This window comes from Sciurus vulgaris (genome assembly GCF_902686455.1).
Source record: "Sciurus vulgaris genome assembly, chromosome: 3".
Classification (NCBI taxonomy): Eukaryota; Metazoa; Chordata; class Mammalia; order Rodentia; family Sciuridae; genus Sciurus; species Sciurus vulgaris.
Genome location: NC_136463.1, coordinates 114,608,188 through 114,625,297, shown reverse-complemented (window position 1 = coordinate 114,625,297; position 17,110 = coordinate 114,608,188). Strand labels below are relative to the sequence as shown.

The following is a 17,110-nucleotide window of genomic DNA, read 5'->3' as shown; positions in this document are numbered from 1 at the left end:
ATTTTAGATATTCACGCTGTGAAGGAGCACCCAGGAAAAGGTAGGTTTGGGGCAGAAGGAAGTATTTTGATTTTTCTTAGAAATAATATAATAGAAAGCAACAAGGTGATAAGATCTATATTTCCTCATTGTCATTTAAATTTGTATTTTTTTTTAATCTTCTTTCAGGACCGAGTCACAGCATTATTCCTCTTGCAGTTGCACTGATATTGATAATAATCCTAGCGGTTGTCACAGTGTTCTACATACACAAGCAGAATAGTGGCTTCTTCTGGAGACTTACAGGGTTTCGGAATCCTTACTATCCTGCAACCAACCTTAGTACAGCACATTTAGAAGAAAATATTCTCATTTCTGATCTTGAGAAGAATGACCAGTGATAATGAAGTCAGACTAGCACAGCTCTGGAGATGAGCAGAGAGAACAGCAAGGGGAGTCCTGTATTTCCCTTTAACTAGATACCATTAGAATGGAATTGTGTCACTATTTTAACTAATTGTTAAGGTGATTACTGGATTTTAATTGTAACCAAATCAAATGGGGCTTGATTTATCCATTTTCCTAAACTGTGATCCATTCTTAAAAAGGGGAAATTATGCAATGATTATTATTCAGAAGACAGGAGCTATTAAAAGAAACCCCTATTGAAAACTCTTAAACCAATGTTAATAATTGCTTTTGCACTGATCCTACTAAAAAAAATTTTTGGTATTGTAAAACCAAGCTGGTACCTATTCAGACATTCACCCAAACTCATTACATTAAAAGAGGGAGAAAGAGGAAGACAAATTTCTAAATTCTATACTTACATAGGAGAGAAATAGTCTTCTTAGGTTTCTTGTTTGTTTCTAAATCAATCATTTCCAATAGCCAGATTTGAAAAGTATTAATTTATTTCTAAATTTCTAAATTTAAAACACATGTTCTGGACTCTTAACATTTAGTGATATTAATTTTTAATTAGGTATGACTTCTCAAGTGAAAGGGAGGAAAAAATGATCTTTCTTTAAATAGTACAGTTGTTGGTTTTATGAGCAGCCACATAGTTAAAATGTGACTTGAACACTTTGAATCCTTAAACTGCTAAATGATTATCAAGTTTGATATTTAAAGATATCTTATAGATAAGCTTAAGGGAATATATTGATATTTGAATACTATTAAAAATTCATGAAATTTATTTAAAAATATATATAATATATAACTTTCTCAACAACCAGAAGATATAAAAATAAAACTTGAACTTAAAGGGGAAAAATTGGGGATCTAACTTACAGTCCTATAAGAATGAGACTAGAGGATGCATTGAGAAGTACTAAATAAATTAACCTCCACTAATAATCTAGATACCTTTTATGATATAAATGACTTGATTTAGATGTTCTTCTTAATAATGTCTGATTTCTGGGAACCATCTCCTTTTGTGTTAGGCTAGTTAGTTCCCTTGGTTAATAATAATTACTGCCAGCAATAAAAAAAAAAAAATCACAGGTTTGATCTTCCTTTGTTAATTTCTTGTAAAGACAAATGACTCCAAAATCAATATTCAGAAGTTCACTCATTGCGTGTTTGCTGAGCTCCTATTAAAAACAACATGCTAGTCTGGCAGCTGGGGGTGCCAGGCTGCGCAAGCCAGGGAGTCTCAATGTTTGTGGCATTTATTCTCCAACAAGGGAAACCTAATAGCACCCAGTAAAGAGTTCATATGTAGAAAATAATGGGTAGTTATGAAAATTAAGTAAGGTTCTGTAATAGAAACAGGGAATCTCAGGGCCTAAATTTCTAAATTTAAAAGGAAGTGTGCATTTTTTGTTAAAACCAACTGCCTCAACACTGGTGGTCACTAGTCACAAGGGGGAGCTCCCGGAGAAAATATGAATGAATTTCCAAGTGGCAAACCAACATCTTTACGAACACATTTGAAGAGCATATAAGAACAGAGTGCTGTGGACTGAAACACAACTGAAATACAACTTCCAACAGCAGTTTTTTGCTACGGCTGTGAGTCTACACACTGGAACAATTGACTTTTATAATTTTTTGTCTTAGGACTTCATTTTTTAAAAGATATATAATGCAGAAGGTGTATATTTACAACTCAAAAGAATAACAATTGATCTGAACTAAACAGAACTAAGCTCAATTTAGCAATCTGTCAAGTGAAATTAAAATTCTGCTCCTTTCTGCAGACTTGATAAAAGCTATAATCAATTAGCCTTTCGAACAAAGGATATAGTCACACATAACAATTTGACAAAGTATGTCATTAGGAAAGTACTTTAGAAGAAAAAAACTGTTGCTTGTCAATGCTCTATATTTTGCTATTAAGTACCAAACCACATCTCCAGAGAAACTGTCCCTGTAAACAGATCATTTGCCATTGCTGAAATTTCAGAAATACAAAGTACCAAAATATTCTCCTTTACTCATGCATGTATATATTTTAAAACTTTTTCCATATCTATTTTTAATCTGAATTAGATTTTATAGTCACAACATAAAATGAAAAAAAGAAGTAGTAGGGTCACAAACTCACACATAATTAATATGTTCTCCCCTTTTAAAAGTCAGTCTTTCCCTATTTTTATAAACTCTGGATAATGGAGAATCTTGGGTTTCCAAGTTAGAATATCTTGACTTCTGTTTCCAACAGTATTCTTCCAGGTTAAATGTTTCTTCTGTTGAAGGATCTGTGCCCCATCAAGGGTGAATTAGATGATCTCTTTAGATGCGCATTCATTTGTGGCGTTCTTTCCTTCCTTAAAATGGCAGCTGGATAGATGGGAACTTGCTGTTCCCTTCTGGTATTGGGAGGAGAAGGTCATAACTGACTGCTGACATGTGTCATCTGGTATCCACTAAGAGCAGCTGTCTGGGCGCACTCCCTGGAGATCTTATAGCTTGTAGTCTCTTCTCTTGCATTTGGACCTGTCCTGGCTCTTTCTGGCACTGCCTCATTTCCTGAGAACAGGCTGTGATTCCCATTCAGTGCCCTCCCAGGATACTGCAGTGCTTGACTACAAGGCCACCTCACGCCTGCAATGGAGAAACCCTATCCAGCACCATCAGTTACTCGATTAGTCAAGACAGACTAAACACTGTAATAAACAATCCCCAAATCTTGGAATTGGAGCTCAGCAAAGGTTTATTTCTTATCCACACCTACATGGATGAGCAGGAGGACTTCGTTTTATGCAGTCATTCATGGATGCAGGCTCCTCCTATGTAATGGGCCAGCATTTCTTAAGTGCTTGGAGTCTTCCAATGGATCTCCTACCTGTCGCTAACAGAGTTAACTGGAGATCTATGATTGATTGATTTATGTAGTTTCTATGAGTTTTTTTTTTTAAAGCTTCTCACTCTTTTTAAAAAAATATTTTCAGTTGTAGATGGACACAATACCTTTATTTTAGTTATTTTTTAATGTGGTGCTGAGGATCGAACCCAGTACTTCCTGTGTGTTAGGCAAGCACCCTACTACTGAGCCACAACCCCAGCCCATTTCCATGAGCTTATTTGTGTCTCGTTTTAGTTTTTGCACTGGGGATTGAACCCAGGGCCTTGCATATGCTAAGCATGTGCTCCACCACCGAGCTACACCACTAGGCCCCATGTACTACTAAAATACAATCATGAAGTCAACAGTCTTCAAACTGAGAACACACACCAGAGGTACATAAAAATTTCCAAGGAACACAGGGGTATGGATATTTGTAAGGATCTCAATTTCTAGACTCTTAACCTTCCTGTGTTATTCCTCCTAGGAAGTGACTCACCTGAGAACACCCTATGATCAAAAGTGTCACTCTGGTTCTTTCCCACCTCTCTTTGTACAAATGTTTTTCTCTACCTTAAAAATATATATATATAAAAAATTTTAACCATAGATTTCATACCAAATCTTACTATGATGGCTTACCTTTGGAAACTCCTCTAAGGCACCAAAGAAAGAAAAAAATGCAAAATATTGGTATCAGTAAAGTTTCTTCAAAAAAAAGAAATCATAAACTTTGTGCAGAGCCTCCTGTCTTTCCCTGCCTTCATACATTTTTCTGTTAAGGATGAAGCAATGAGTCAGAAATGAGTTACCGTCCCTCATGTTCACACTCTGGGTTGAAAAATGGACATGCGCCCTACAGTGGAAGAGCAGCAGTGCTTCCTACCTCGTTTGAGACCTCAGCTCATCCATCCCCTGTCTATTGTCTAAGAATGTTTTTCTAGAGAGACTATCTGGTGAAACAACGTGAAGAGAGTATAGATATTGCTGAGAGCCTCACATTGTGTGCTATCAAGGTAAAAGCTCATGGCTTTATCTATGTTGGATTTCTGAATAGTGAGGATGCTTATTTTAACTCAAAAATGAAATCCAACTTTTTATGAACATTGACTTATTTGGCTCATTGGTTTGACAGTGGGATACTTCTGAAGTAATACAAACAAGAACAGGAGGAACAGAATCTGGGGGGGAAAAAAGGGTAGGTACTGATTAATCCTGTCAGAGGTAGAGAAAAAGACTTAACAGGGTAAGCAAAGTCTAAGAAGTAGTAAGAAATTTAGATAAAACAGCTTTCTTTGGTATCTTTTTTAATCAGAAAGTAGCTTTTTCATTTAGTGCCTACAACAAAGAAAAGATGGACCAAATCTATGTGCTGTTAACTTTTGAATTCTCAGGGAAAAACATGATCACCTGATTGACATTTTTTCACCTTTATACTGTGGCTAAATCCACTTACACCCTTATACTGTGGCTAAATCCACTTAAGCCAGCTTGTTTATAGTGAATCCTAGTTAATACTGGAGTGAATTAGAAGAGGCAAATAAGTCTGGATTGTTCATCATCATGATATTCAAACAGTATCTTACACAAACAATTTTTATTTATATTATATCCTGTTGTATCAGCAACATAACTAACATGTATTATGGCTCTCTCTTATAATTCTTAGGCATAAAAATAATGGCTTACATTTAAAAATACTAAAACTAAGTAAAAATTAGAAATAAGAATTAAAAATTTCTATCTAGCCAAGTGAGGTGGCACATGCCTGTAATCCCAGTGGCTTCGGAGGCTAAGACAGTAGGATCATGCGTTCAAAGTCCACCTTGGCAACTCAGCAAGGCACTAAGCAATCCAATGAAACCCCGTCTCTAAATAAAATACAAAATAGGGCTGGGGATGTGACTCAGTAGTCGAGTGTCCCTGAGTTCAATCCCTGATACAAAAAAAAAAATTATATCTATTTTAGAAATATTAACTTAGCTGCTTATGGTTCTCTAAAGTCTTGCTTAAATATTTGGTATCATGGATTATATACAAGAACTTACAGCCGTTATAATTTTTTCTCTGTGCTCACAATTCAATATAAAATGACTAAAATTCAGATTTGTTAATTCTTTATGTTGCAAAATTTGAAGTACTATATAATTCATATGCAATTTTAAAATTCAGCTATAATACTCAGGTTTGCAGAAAATGTCAGTATTTTAGATATACTTATAAATGTGTTGTACATTTTTTCTTCCCATAAGTCAATTCCATTATTGTTGTTGCATTTTAAATGTTTTTAGAAGAAAATCAACAAATGTGCCCAATTCTGAAGTGCTGGATAAAAAAGCGAAAATCTGCACGTGCTTTCAATGCCTAATGATGAATTCTAATTGCAGAAGAAAATCTATAACTAAAACCACAAAATGAGCCCTATGTATACCAGTGACCTTCTTTACTCAGAGTTAATTAACACAAGCACTTGCTTCTTGCAGAGCACTTTGCTGTAATTTAGAACAAATTAAGGGAAAAAAGTCATTCAAGTGCTGTTTTCTTCACACCATGAAGTAAGTGTGATGGACCAAAGTTAACTCATTTAAAATATTATCTTCCATTTCTTGTAATTATGAACAGCAATACCATATCTTTTAAAAAAAGACATCCTGGTCTATGCTATTTTCAATTTGTTTCCTGTGTTTCTGTTTATTAATGGAAATTAATTTCCAAAATTAATATAAATGCCATTTTCCATTTCCCCCATTATGTCTCATACTTACATTAGATTCAGTGCATATTTTCCTAGATTTTTTTTAAATAAATATATTTTGAATTTAATATGACAAATTAAAGGACCATTTCTGTGTTTTCTCCTGCCTCTCCCCCAACCTTGAAATTCTGACTTTATCATTATTTTCACATGGTTTGTGATTTAGCTGGAGCTCCTTGAGTCCCAATTTATGAGGTAGTGTCCTCAGAGGTTACTTAAACTTTACTTTTTAACTTCTTAGAAGATGGAACTTGGTCGGAGCTGGAAACCCAGCTCACGGATGTGGGAATGAGCAGGGCTCTTGCCTAGGGGAAGGGAAGGTAAAGAACAGAAAGCAGAACCAGGAAAGATTCCCAGAAAGGAGTCGGGAGGGGTGGGGACTTAACAGCAAGTGTCACCTCAGTGAATCACCACGGGCTTTGAAGTTCCTGATTAAAAATGTTCTTCAGTGGAGCTTGAGAAGAAACTCGATTCAAGACCAAGTATGGGCTGGGTGGTAGGACACTTGCCCTAAGATTTGAGAAGCCCTAAGAAATTCAAGTTAGATCTCAGTACTTTGAAAGAGAGAGAGAGAGAGAGAGAGAGAGAGAGAGAGAGAGAGAGAGAGAGAGAGAGGAAGAAAGAATGCCTTAATGGAAGTAGTGTTCATCCAAGTCATTGCCACTTACAGTCTTTAGGCAAGAGCTCCTCTAATCAGACAAGAAATTATTTACTGCAGTTTTACTCTAGATGACACGTAAAGGTATAAAAGAAAACCAGTCTCTGCACACTAACAGTTCATCTGCACCTCCTGGCTACAGGGAAGGATCAGTGAGCTTGGCAAAACCAGCTCAGTTGATCCCTGGAGTTGATACTGTATCTTATACTGAACTTCCCAAGGGAAGCGTAGGGAAAAAAGAGACATACTGAGCAAGAAGTCCTCCTGTTTGTGTGGTTTTAGAAGATAATCTGCAATTGCATGTTAATAAGTAAATTTAATGTTACACTTAATAACTTGTATTTGTTACAAAATGTAGTTTTATGAATGGTAGCTATGGTAATTGTCATATTGATATTACACTGCATTCGAAGCACTCATATCTGACTCAGTGGGGACCTCAGTAAGGGAATCCAAAAACTCAGTTATAGCAAGGGATCATACAAATTGAGAGATGTATACTGAGTTTACACATTTTATTTTCTACTAGAGCACATAAATATACATTTAACCACTAATATTTTGATTTAGGGACAGTATCATTCATTTTAATATTCCTGCTAGTCAGTCTTACATATAACATATATCCCTAGTCTTGTTCACAATCATTAGTTTCAGTGTATTTATTAGGTAAAATTTTATTGATATCTGTCAACCAATCTGAGTACAAGTCCTAAATCTATATAATATTCCTCCATATTTGGAACTAATCTTGCTCAATGACAGGGTACTCACATATAAGTCTTGGCAAAGCTTTTAGCTGTTTTCATAAAAAAATTCTCTGTTCATACTCATGTTTTATATTATGGAATTAAATTAAATTGTAAAATTAAAATAGCCAGTACAATTGGGATAAGTGTATTTGAGGACCAAGAGTCAACTAGTGTTAAAGGTATGAAGGAGTCAGTGGGCATGGCAGGTGGTCAGGCCACACTCCACAGATGACTTGGCTGCCTTCTGTGTTAAATTCTGTGTTTTCTTCCCCTAGGAACTTAACTCTGAAATCCACAGAGGAAATCTGAGCACAAATAAACAAGATAGAGGGCTGCTCCCCAGGCCACCTGCCCTAATTGTAGCTTGATTAAATAAATCTGAAGGAGGAAGGCAAGAAAGTAACCAGGAAGGGGTAAGAAGGGGCAGCCTCTTGCAGAAGCAAGCCCAGAGAAAAACACTCTCTGCAGTCTCGGAGGAGACCTGGACTTCCAAAGGCAAGGTTCCTAGGAGTATTTAGGATTTTAGGATTCTCAGGACGTCCCTCAAGTGAGATGGATACATTATTAGACTCTCTTCTGCTATGAGCATGCTTTCCTTTGTTCCATATTCACCCTCACCAAATATCCTAGTTAGGATTTAGGTCCTCAGGGTAGGTCTGCTGAGTATTGAGAGAATGTCTGATAGGGTTCTAAGAAAGAATGACTTTTGGTACTAAAGGAAAAGGCATGTGATTGAGCTTACATTCCCCATACAGCTTGAGCAAAGGTGCTAATTGTGTATTTTTGTCTTGAATTTCTAATTGTAAATTAGTAAATTGGCGTTTGATGTCTTCCCCATTCCCATGTGTGACTTTGCTGGAGTGGTGGTAGCTCTGGAATGTTACTGTAGAGAGTGCACAGCTGTGGGCAGTCTCACTGGAAAGGGGATCTAGACCCCAGGAATCTGTCCTGCCGCCAGGATTCCAGAAAAAGGGCATGGTGCTTATTCACTGGTAGAATAGTTATAAACTGGCCCTATGCTACCTACCTCAACTTCTGTGGGCATTTAGTTAGACTGAGCCAAGGCATGACATCTCCTTGTCCCAGAAAAGAGTTTCTGTGGTTTAAAAACATGAGCCAGGTACTGGGATTGTAATGATGATCTTCAAGGTCCAACCCCTCTCCACTCAGTCTCCCTTTCCTTTGAAGGGCCACTTCCAAAGCAGCTCTCATGGCAAAGTTGGAATCAGAATCTAAGTTCATGATTCCCAGGTCTGAGCTTACCAGTAGTCTGTGTCACCCACAGTATAACTGACCCCAGAGCACTGTAAGAAAGATAGAGCCGCGAGTAGTAGAGGTTGATTGACTAGGGACTTTGAAACAAACCAGAAAAACAGAGAAGGGTAAACAGGCTCCTCGTTTATCTCAGACACCCAAGGTGAGACAGTTGGAATCATACTCTAGGATCCAAATAGACCTGAGAAGTGGGGAAAGAGCCTTCTGGAGAACTCTGTGAGCAGGGAGTTGAAGTGGGGAGGGGGAGGAACAGGAGATTTGGGAACCCCAGAGGAGCACTTGGCAAAAAATTAAAAGCAAAATTAAAAGCAAAATTTGTTTTTTTCAAAGGATCCTAGAAAAGGCAAAACTTCCTCCTTTGGTTTTAGAATCAAGTGGTTGTTTCTGTTTCATTCTATGGTCCTAAACACTGAAAGCAAATGAAAGAGAATGCAAAAAGAAAAAGAAGTGGAGATAGACTTCAACAGATCGATGGTGTTTTATTACGCAAGGGAGGGGCACATTTTCGAGAGGGAAAATGACGATGAGCTTCAACAGAGTCTGGATCTTATAGGGTTTAGCAGGGTCAGGTCATAGGAGGAATTTGCATGGTGGGCTCATTTAGGGCAGGCAGAGGGCAGGTAGGGAGCAGCTGTAGATAAAGAAAGCTGCTGGGGCATTTGCTCATATCCTTCAGATACTGAAAGCCAGTGAGTTACATTTCAACCTGACTGAAGATGTAAAACAAACAAAAAGTCACATAACCTTGGGTCAAAAGAGAACTTTACTGAAGACTTTTTTTTTATTATTGTAGAGAGACTTTTTATTTATAGTGACTGGAAAACAGAAAAATGGGAACGAGAAGATCACTGAGCTTAGATCCTAATTGATCACCTTTATATCAAATATAAATGCCAAGGCTTTTAACATTAGTTTTGTTCATTCCTTTCTCCCAGTCTTATCTGCTTGCTGGCTCTTTCTCCAGATCCAAACACCCTTCTGCATGCTGCTTTGTACCTCCAATTGAAACCAGAGTTTTGAGATGAGACTAGACTCCCCACTTTGCTAATTTCCTTTGGGTTCTTGTCTCTTAAATTTTGAAGAATAAAATCCATGAACAATCACAGAAGGGTAGAATAAACAGAGCAGAATTTATTTAAGCAAGAAGAGATAGAACTTCCGCCATGTAGGAGGGGGTCTGATAGCAGAAAAATCCATTTTGATGTGCCAGTTCAGGAGTCTGGATGTGGTTTTGGGCAGAGTATCGAGCAAAATCGATGTAAAGTAAGTATTGAAAAAGACATCCTGGCTACTTCAGGTTCACTTCCACCCTCCTTTCTGTGAGCCATCCTCCTTCCTGTAACTCCCATCTGGGTTCACCCCCACCTTCCGTTTTCCAGCCTGGGAATAGGCCTCGAAGGTACTCATTAATATGTCTACCTCTGTGTGGTTGAATGGAGCCCATTATCCTGAATGCCTGGTCATTTTACTATCCTATTTTATCCTCATTCGCAATGATATCCCTGGATGTGCTAGCCTTCTAGCTTCAGGGAGGTCCAGCTCAAAGATGGAAAAAATGATGGAAAAGTTTGGGGATTTAACACCCTCCCCACCCCCTGCGAGATTCCTCCCTGCTCTGCTGCACATTCTCTGCTGGGGCTTCCATGCCTGTCACCTGCCTCTCCACAGCTCTAGCATTTTCAAGGTCCAGAAACACCAAACCCACTAGCCTCTTCAGGCCTGTGTAGCAAAGACTCCCTGCTGCCTGGAACTCCCTGGGGGTTTCAGTATCCTTTCTGGCTTCCTTTAACCTCCTGGCACCTTTATCAAACTCTCTCCAATTACCACTTCCAGTGAGCCACCCTGTTCCTGGAGAGCCCCTCCTGATACAGCAAGCTTGCAAACATGGAACACACTTTTGATGTTGGAATCGTTCGCTGTTTAGCCATCTTTATTCTCCAGCTTTCAATTTCATTTTTGTATGAAGCTTTTCCAACACAGCAACATAAAATTCCAATTAAACACATGTTCAGCCCTACTAGATTCTAAAAGCAAGCATGGTAAATCATTCCCCAGTAAGCCATTCTTGAGCTAAAATAAGAGTGGACACTGTCGAGGGAAAAAAAGGTTATTATAAGCCCAAACTGTTAAATTATACTTTCATGACTGAACACAACTGTAATCCATATTATTATTTTAAATTACACTATAAAAAGCAGTCATTTATTGCCTTTCCAAAACAGTGATAATATATTACCAAATTATCAAGGGTCCTTTAATAAAGCTCTTGAATTTGATTTATAATGCACGATGTAGCTTATCCTTGAGAAAGATCTACTAAAAGGTATACTTAGTCTTAGAGCCAGTGAAATAAAATCTCCCTCTAATCAGCTGCCAGAAAGCTTCCGCTTCAATGCTTTGTTGATACTGGTGTCAGCAGGACATTAAAAGCGTGAAGCTTTTTATGTTTGATCAAATACCAACATTATGCTGAAGCAGAAGTATTAATTCATAGAGTGAAGCTTCCAAAACCTCTACAGTTCTCCTTCATCTTTCTTCCCCCAACCAAAAAGGTCACATCAAATCAGGATTCTGGGAATTTTGTGTGTCGGATATATACACATAACTACTCAAGAACAAAAGGAGATTAAGGACTAAAATATACTTTCCTAAAAATGTCAGTCATATCTAAGAAAGGGGACAGTAACTGGTGCTGGGGAATAAGACAGTGACCTGGCTATTATTCTTATCTTCTAATGAGAAGTGGAGCACCAGAAGGGTCAGGAATTTGCCCCAAACTTTCAGCTAGTGTTTGGGGAAGCTGGGATCATTGTCAGTGACATCATACTACTATGGTCCCGAACTGAATAAAAATCTCTCAAGAAAGAAGGAAGAAGCCTCCAAGGTTAAAGAAAAAAAAAAAAAAAAAAAAAATCATTCCCCCTCACTATTTTAATTTTTTTTTTCATTGCTTTGATTCTGGGCCTTCTAAAAGAAAGTTTCTATTATGCTGCCAGATTCACAAAAACACTCTAGGGAACAGATTGAATTTTAAGTGTGTCTCAGAAACCTGCAGGAAAATGTCAACAATGAAAACAATGTTCTCAGAAGATTATTTACACATAAGAGCCCAAACTGTATTTATACTGATAGCTATGTAGCCGCTATAAACGTTAATCTCAATAATCTTTTGCATGGTTCTCTCCCTCTCTTAAATACATACCCATCCCTAAATGTAAAATTACTGTTTCACCACAATATTATGAACACTATACAGGAAAATGCTTACCTCCTTTATAACATTATTAAGACAGGTCAGATCTACAAAGATTATTTGTTAGTTGTTGTTTTTGTTGTTTCTAATAGACTGGTTAGGAAAATAAGAGTTAGCACCCCTATTTCTACCAGGTATATAGGTGAGAGTAGCTGGGAAATTCACTGCTAACATGGAAAAGCACACATGCACTCAGGGGAAGAAGTAGATACAAGAAGAATCATTCTGGTTTGCTTGACAATTATATATCACGGAGCAAAAGAAACAGCAGTTGTTCACTTCCTATTGCCCACGTCCTTATTACCATAAATGTATGGTCAGTGCTAGGCACTGCAGGAACAATATGCATCAGATCAGATAGGAAATGAAATTCACCATGACATTATAACCAAATGTTATTCTTAATGAAAAATGGAATCGAAGTGAATTGGCCATATAAGCATCCTAAAAGAGATTTTTAAATTTATTTTATTTTATTTTTTTACTGTGATGAAAAGAAGAACATACTCCAAAATCTGTTCCTCAGCTGGGCACAATGGCACATGCCTGTAATCCCAGTGGCTCGGGAGGCTAAGGCAGGAGGATCGGGAGTTCAAAGCCAGCCTCAGCAAAAGTGAGGCACTAAGCAACTAAGTAAGATCCTGTCTCTAAGTAAAATACAAAATAGGGCTGGGGATGTGGTTCAGTGGTCAAGTGCCCCTGAGTTCAATCCCCAGCACCAAAAAAAAAAAAAAAAAAAAAAAAAAAAATCTATATCTCATTTAAAAATTTTTGGTTTTTTCCACCCTCCCTCAACACCCAAGTCAAACTAAACTATTTTCTTGATATATATAGTCAATATTTGTGAGACTTGAAATTTGTGGCCAAAACATTCAGCAATCGGTACCTTCTCCTGGTTTAAAGATTCTGGCTAGTTCATTATATTGAAGTTCATTTTTTATGAAGCTTTAGTGACTATCATAGTTGATATCTTCAAACACCTTTTCTAGCAGGAAGCTCCCTTCCCAGCCTCTTTGGGGCTCAAGTGATCTAAACTCCACCAATAAGATATGTACAAGTAAGACTTCAATTCAGAAACAAACAATATTGTCATAGTCTGAATAATGGCCCCCAAAGATTTCAGGCCCTAATCTCTGAAATCTGTGAGTGTCATTTATATGGAAAAAATCTTAGCAGATGTGATGAAGTTAATGAGTTAAGGCAGAGGTTATCCTGCATTAATCAGGTAGACTCTACATGTCACCACATGGATCCTTCTAAAAGGGAGACAGCACGCACACGCAGAGGAAAGGCAATGTGAAGACAGAACAGAGAGGGATATGCAGTTGCTGACCTGGAAGATTCTAGAGACACAGCCATAGTCAATAAAAGCCAGAGCTGAAAAAGAAGGGACTCTCTGCCTCCAGAGGGAGCACAGCCCTACCAATACCTTGATTTCCTCCTGGTGAAACCTGATTTGGGCTTCTGAATTGTGAGACAATAAATACTGATAGCTAATACAAACCTGAAGTAACCCCCACACAGAATCCATCCTGGTGAGTCAGGTGGTGGCAGACACGTACAGCTTTCACAAAACTGAGTGACAGATATTTCAGGACTACTTTGTGGCTCACAGTGAGCAGAGTCTATGCCCTGTGTGGCCATGGAGTGCTCTGATGTAATTTGTGCTTTGCTTTTGCTGTGTAGTCTCCGATCCTCTCAATAATCCTGTGAAATGCCTAATAGACTTTTTTTTTATTTTAATACTAGGGATTGAACTCAGGGGCAGTTGACCACTGAGCCACATCCCCAACCCTATTTTGCATTTTATTTAGAGACAGGGTCTCACTGAGTTGCTTAGTGCCTCGCTTTTGCTGAGGCTGGCTTTGAACTAGCAATCCTTCCATCTCAACCTCCTGAGCTGCTGGGATTACAGGCACACACCACTGCGCCCAGCTCCTAATACACTTTTTCATGAAGCACTTTTCTGCTTGAACTAGAGTGGGTTCCCTTTATTACACTTCAGAACACTGGCTATAATAATTACAGTATATAAAACATGTCAGGTCATACTTACCTGTAGCAGATCACAAGTGGAACATCCCCTTCTTCCACATATTTATCCTTGTGAAATACATTTTAACTGACAAGGATGGGTAACAACAGGGTGGAAAGAAAAGGAGGTGATGACGGAAATTGTATTCAATGCAATTAAAATAAATCCATCAGCCAGGTGCAGTGGTACACACCTGTAATCCAAGAAGCTTGGGAGGCTGAGGCAGTAGGATCATGAGTTCAAAGCCAGCCTCAGCAAAAGCAAGGCATTAAGCAACTCAGTGAGACCCTGTCTCTAAATAAAATACAAATAGGGCTGGGGATGTGGCTCAGTGGTCGAGTAGCCCTGAGTTCAATCCCCGGTACCAAAAAAAAAAATCCATCAAGTCACTGCATTCAATCAATATAATGATGAACCATGCCAAATTCCTGTCTTTTCGAATGTAAAATGAATACTTTAAAGACTGTAGAATATTAAAAGCAAATAATTTAAAGTTCCTACCTGAATTCTTGCCCTATGGTTAGTAAAGATCATTCTTCTCTCTAGGGTCTCATTGCTCCAACTGTGGTCTAGGGACCTGCAGTGTTGCCCAAGAGCTTGTTAGAAAGGTAGAAAGAATCTCAGACCTCAACCGAGAACTACCGAATAAGAGTCTGCATCTTAACAAGATGTTTCCATAATCTGAGTGCATATTAAAGGTAGAGAAGCCCTTTAAAAGGGGACAAGTGGGAGGATTTTTATGGAGGAGATGCACTTGAATTGGGACTTTGGTTGAACTACAGAGAAAGAAACTCCAGATAGACAAAATCCCCTGGCAAAGGCATATAAGTAGGAAAGTATGAAACATGATTGAGAATCATAAGTTTTTTAAAAATCCTACATGTAGGATAAATCAAAGTTAAGGTTAGGATTAGATTGTAGAGGGTGAAGTTGGAAAGTTTCCACTTTAGCCTGAAACACGTAAGGCGAGCTGTGTTTTAGGAAATTTAATCTGAACATGTGTGTGAAGATGATTCATAGGACAACTCAGTAGGACTTAAGACAGTTGTTCACAGACAAGAACAAAGCAGTGATCTGACAGTAAGGAGGAAAGGAAGGATGTGGGTTACTGGGCAGAGCAAAATAAACAGAACCTGGAACTGTTTGTTTGAGGATATCAGGATTGGAGGAGATTGAAATGTTCAAGTATGAATGTCTGGCCAGGAAGGAGAAAGAATTACTCTCAAGATAAAGTTGGTGGGTCTGAGTTGGTCTTGTTGATTTCAATGTCAGAGTGCCATGCAGGGGATGTGATTTGGTAACACGAGATTAAACCAGGGTTTAGGAGAAAGGAGGAACCTAGGAAAGATTCAGGATAAATCAGCACAAAGATGATGAATGATACCTGAGAAACAAATGAGCTTCCCCCAGAAAGAGTGAGAATGTATGGAGTACCTTTACTTGTGCAGTGGAGGGAAGAAGAAAAGGAAAACTAGCCAGGGATCTTGGGAACAAACTACAGTAACCTGGCTCACCTTGGCAGAAAAGACATTTATTGATCGGGCAGAGGCTTGCTCACACAGAATAAGGTTCAGAAAGCTAAGCTGGGACGAGCTCCTGCAGGCCACAGGAGTGAGGTTTAATGGGACTGCCACCATGGTGCTGCCTGCAGGGGGCGCTCACCTGGGCCGATGCAGTACCACTGGCCTGGGTGGGAGACTTAGAGTGCGACTTCCATCTCCCTCCAGAAATGATTTATGATTGTCCCACACAGGAGCTTCTGAATCGCAGGGCACCAGTCACACGTGCCAGCACCCTAGCAGGAAGAGAAGGGATAAGGAGGAGGAGGGAAGAGGGCGGGAGGAGAGGGTGAGAGGGGAGGAGAGGAGACAAGAGCAACAGCCTCCACCCTCACCCCCTGGGTTCTGCCTGCCTCCCCACCCCCACCCTCTCTGCCCAACGGGTTCTCCAAACAGACACAGGACGGGGCCCAGAAATTAACAAATGTTCACTAAAACAACCAGGAAGAAAAGGCAGCAGAGAAATCTGGAGAAGAGAGAGCAGTGGTCCTGTGGTCACAGTGTCGGACAACCCAGAGGCCAAAGAGTATAAGGGCAAACTCTTCTGAGATCAGAAGTCGAAGTCATGGGTCACTTTAAGAGGAAATAAAGTCAGTCCACTGGAAGGAAGGTAAAAGCCAGACTTGGGGGTGGGGCGGGGACGAGAAGACAAGGAGACCCCAGAAAGGAAGATGACAACATGCAGGGTGCATATAAACTAATCTTGTAAAAAAGTGTGAAGGTGAAAGGAAGGATTCACAAGGTTGTTCAAGGATGTTTGGACATATTTCAAGTCCATGGGCAGGAATTTATAAAGAGATTGAAAATTCAAAAAAAGGAGTGAAATAAGAGGGAGGGGTGGAGATCAAGAAGAGTGATGGTGATGGTGGTGGGTGCCCCAAGGGAGAAGAGCAGTAAGAACAAGCACATCCAGGAGTGGTTCCTTTAATTCAATTTAATTACTATTTATGAAGTATTTAGCAGGCAAGTAATATGCTGGAAATTGTGGGGTGGACAAATATGAATAAGATAGGTCACAATTTCAGTGAGCTGATGAATTAGTGACCATTAGATTAGATGACTTTCGATGTCCATTCAACCTTAAATATGCTGGAACTTTTAATATTTTTAACTACAAGTATCAATAAGATCAGGCAAGGCACATACTGCTAGGAGAATCCAGGAGCTACTCAGTTTCAGGGAAGAAGCTGACTCCCAAAGGATAGGAGACTTAATGGGGACAGTAAGCATTTGGAAGATTTGCCAGAGGAAACTATCCCTGGAGTAGATATTTATCAGTTGTGAGACTCCCAGCATCTGTATCTTTTGTTTGAGGTTCTAAAAGCCAGGAAGGTAGAAGTTCACTTTTCAGGCCATCTTGAAGTCCAGGGCACTGGGACAAGACAGATTTTATCAAATAGACACACACCTCTGGGTTCAATAGTAGCACTTTCTGGGCTATGCTACCCCATGATTTTGTCCCTGTCTCGTCTACTGACTACATTCTTTCTCAGAGCCAGATTCTCCAATCCTCCAGCAATTCTGCAAGCTACCCAAAAGCCTTTCA

The 17,110-nt window shown here is 39.0% G+C and overlaps 1 protein-coding gene across 1 annotated transcript in view; it reads left to right on the top strand.

Moving 5' to 3' along the window:
* Positions 1–13,624, top strand: part of PLA2R1 (phospholipase A2 receptor 1) — a 142,083-nt gene extending 128,459 nt beyond the window's left edge. Inside the window, 3 exon segments of the mRNA XM_079131752.1 lie at positions 8–40; positions 169–371; positions 373–13,624. Of these exon segments, the coding sequence (XP_078987878.1) occupies positions 8–40; positions 169–371; positions 373–414 (278 nt within the window). The 3' untranslated portion in view covers positions 415–13,624.
* Positions 13,625–17,110: the final 3,486 nt, after the last annotated feature.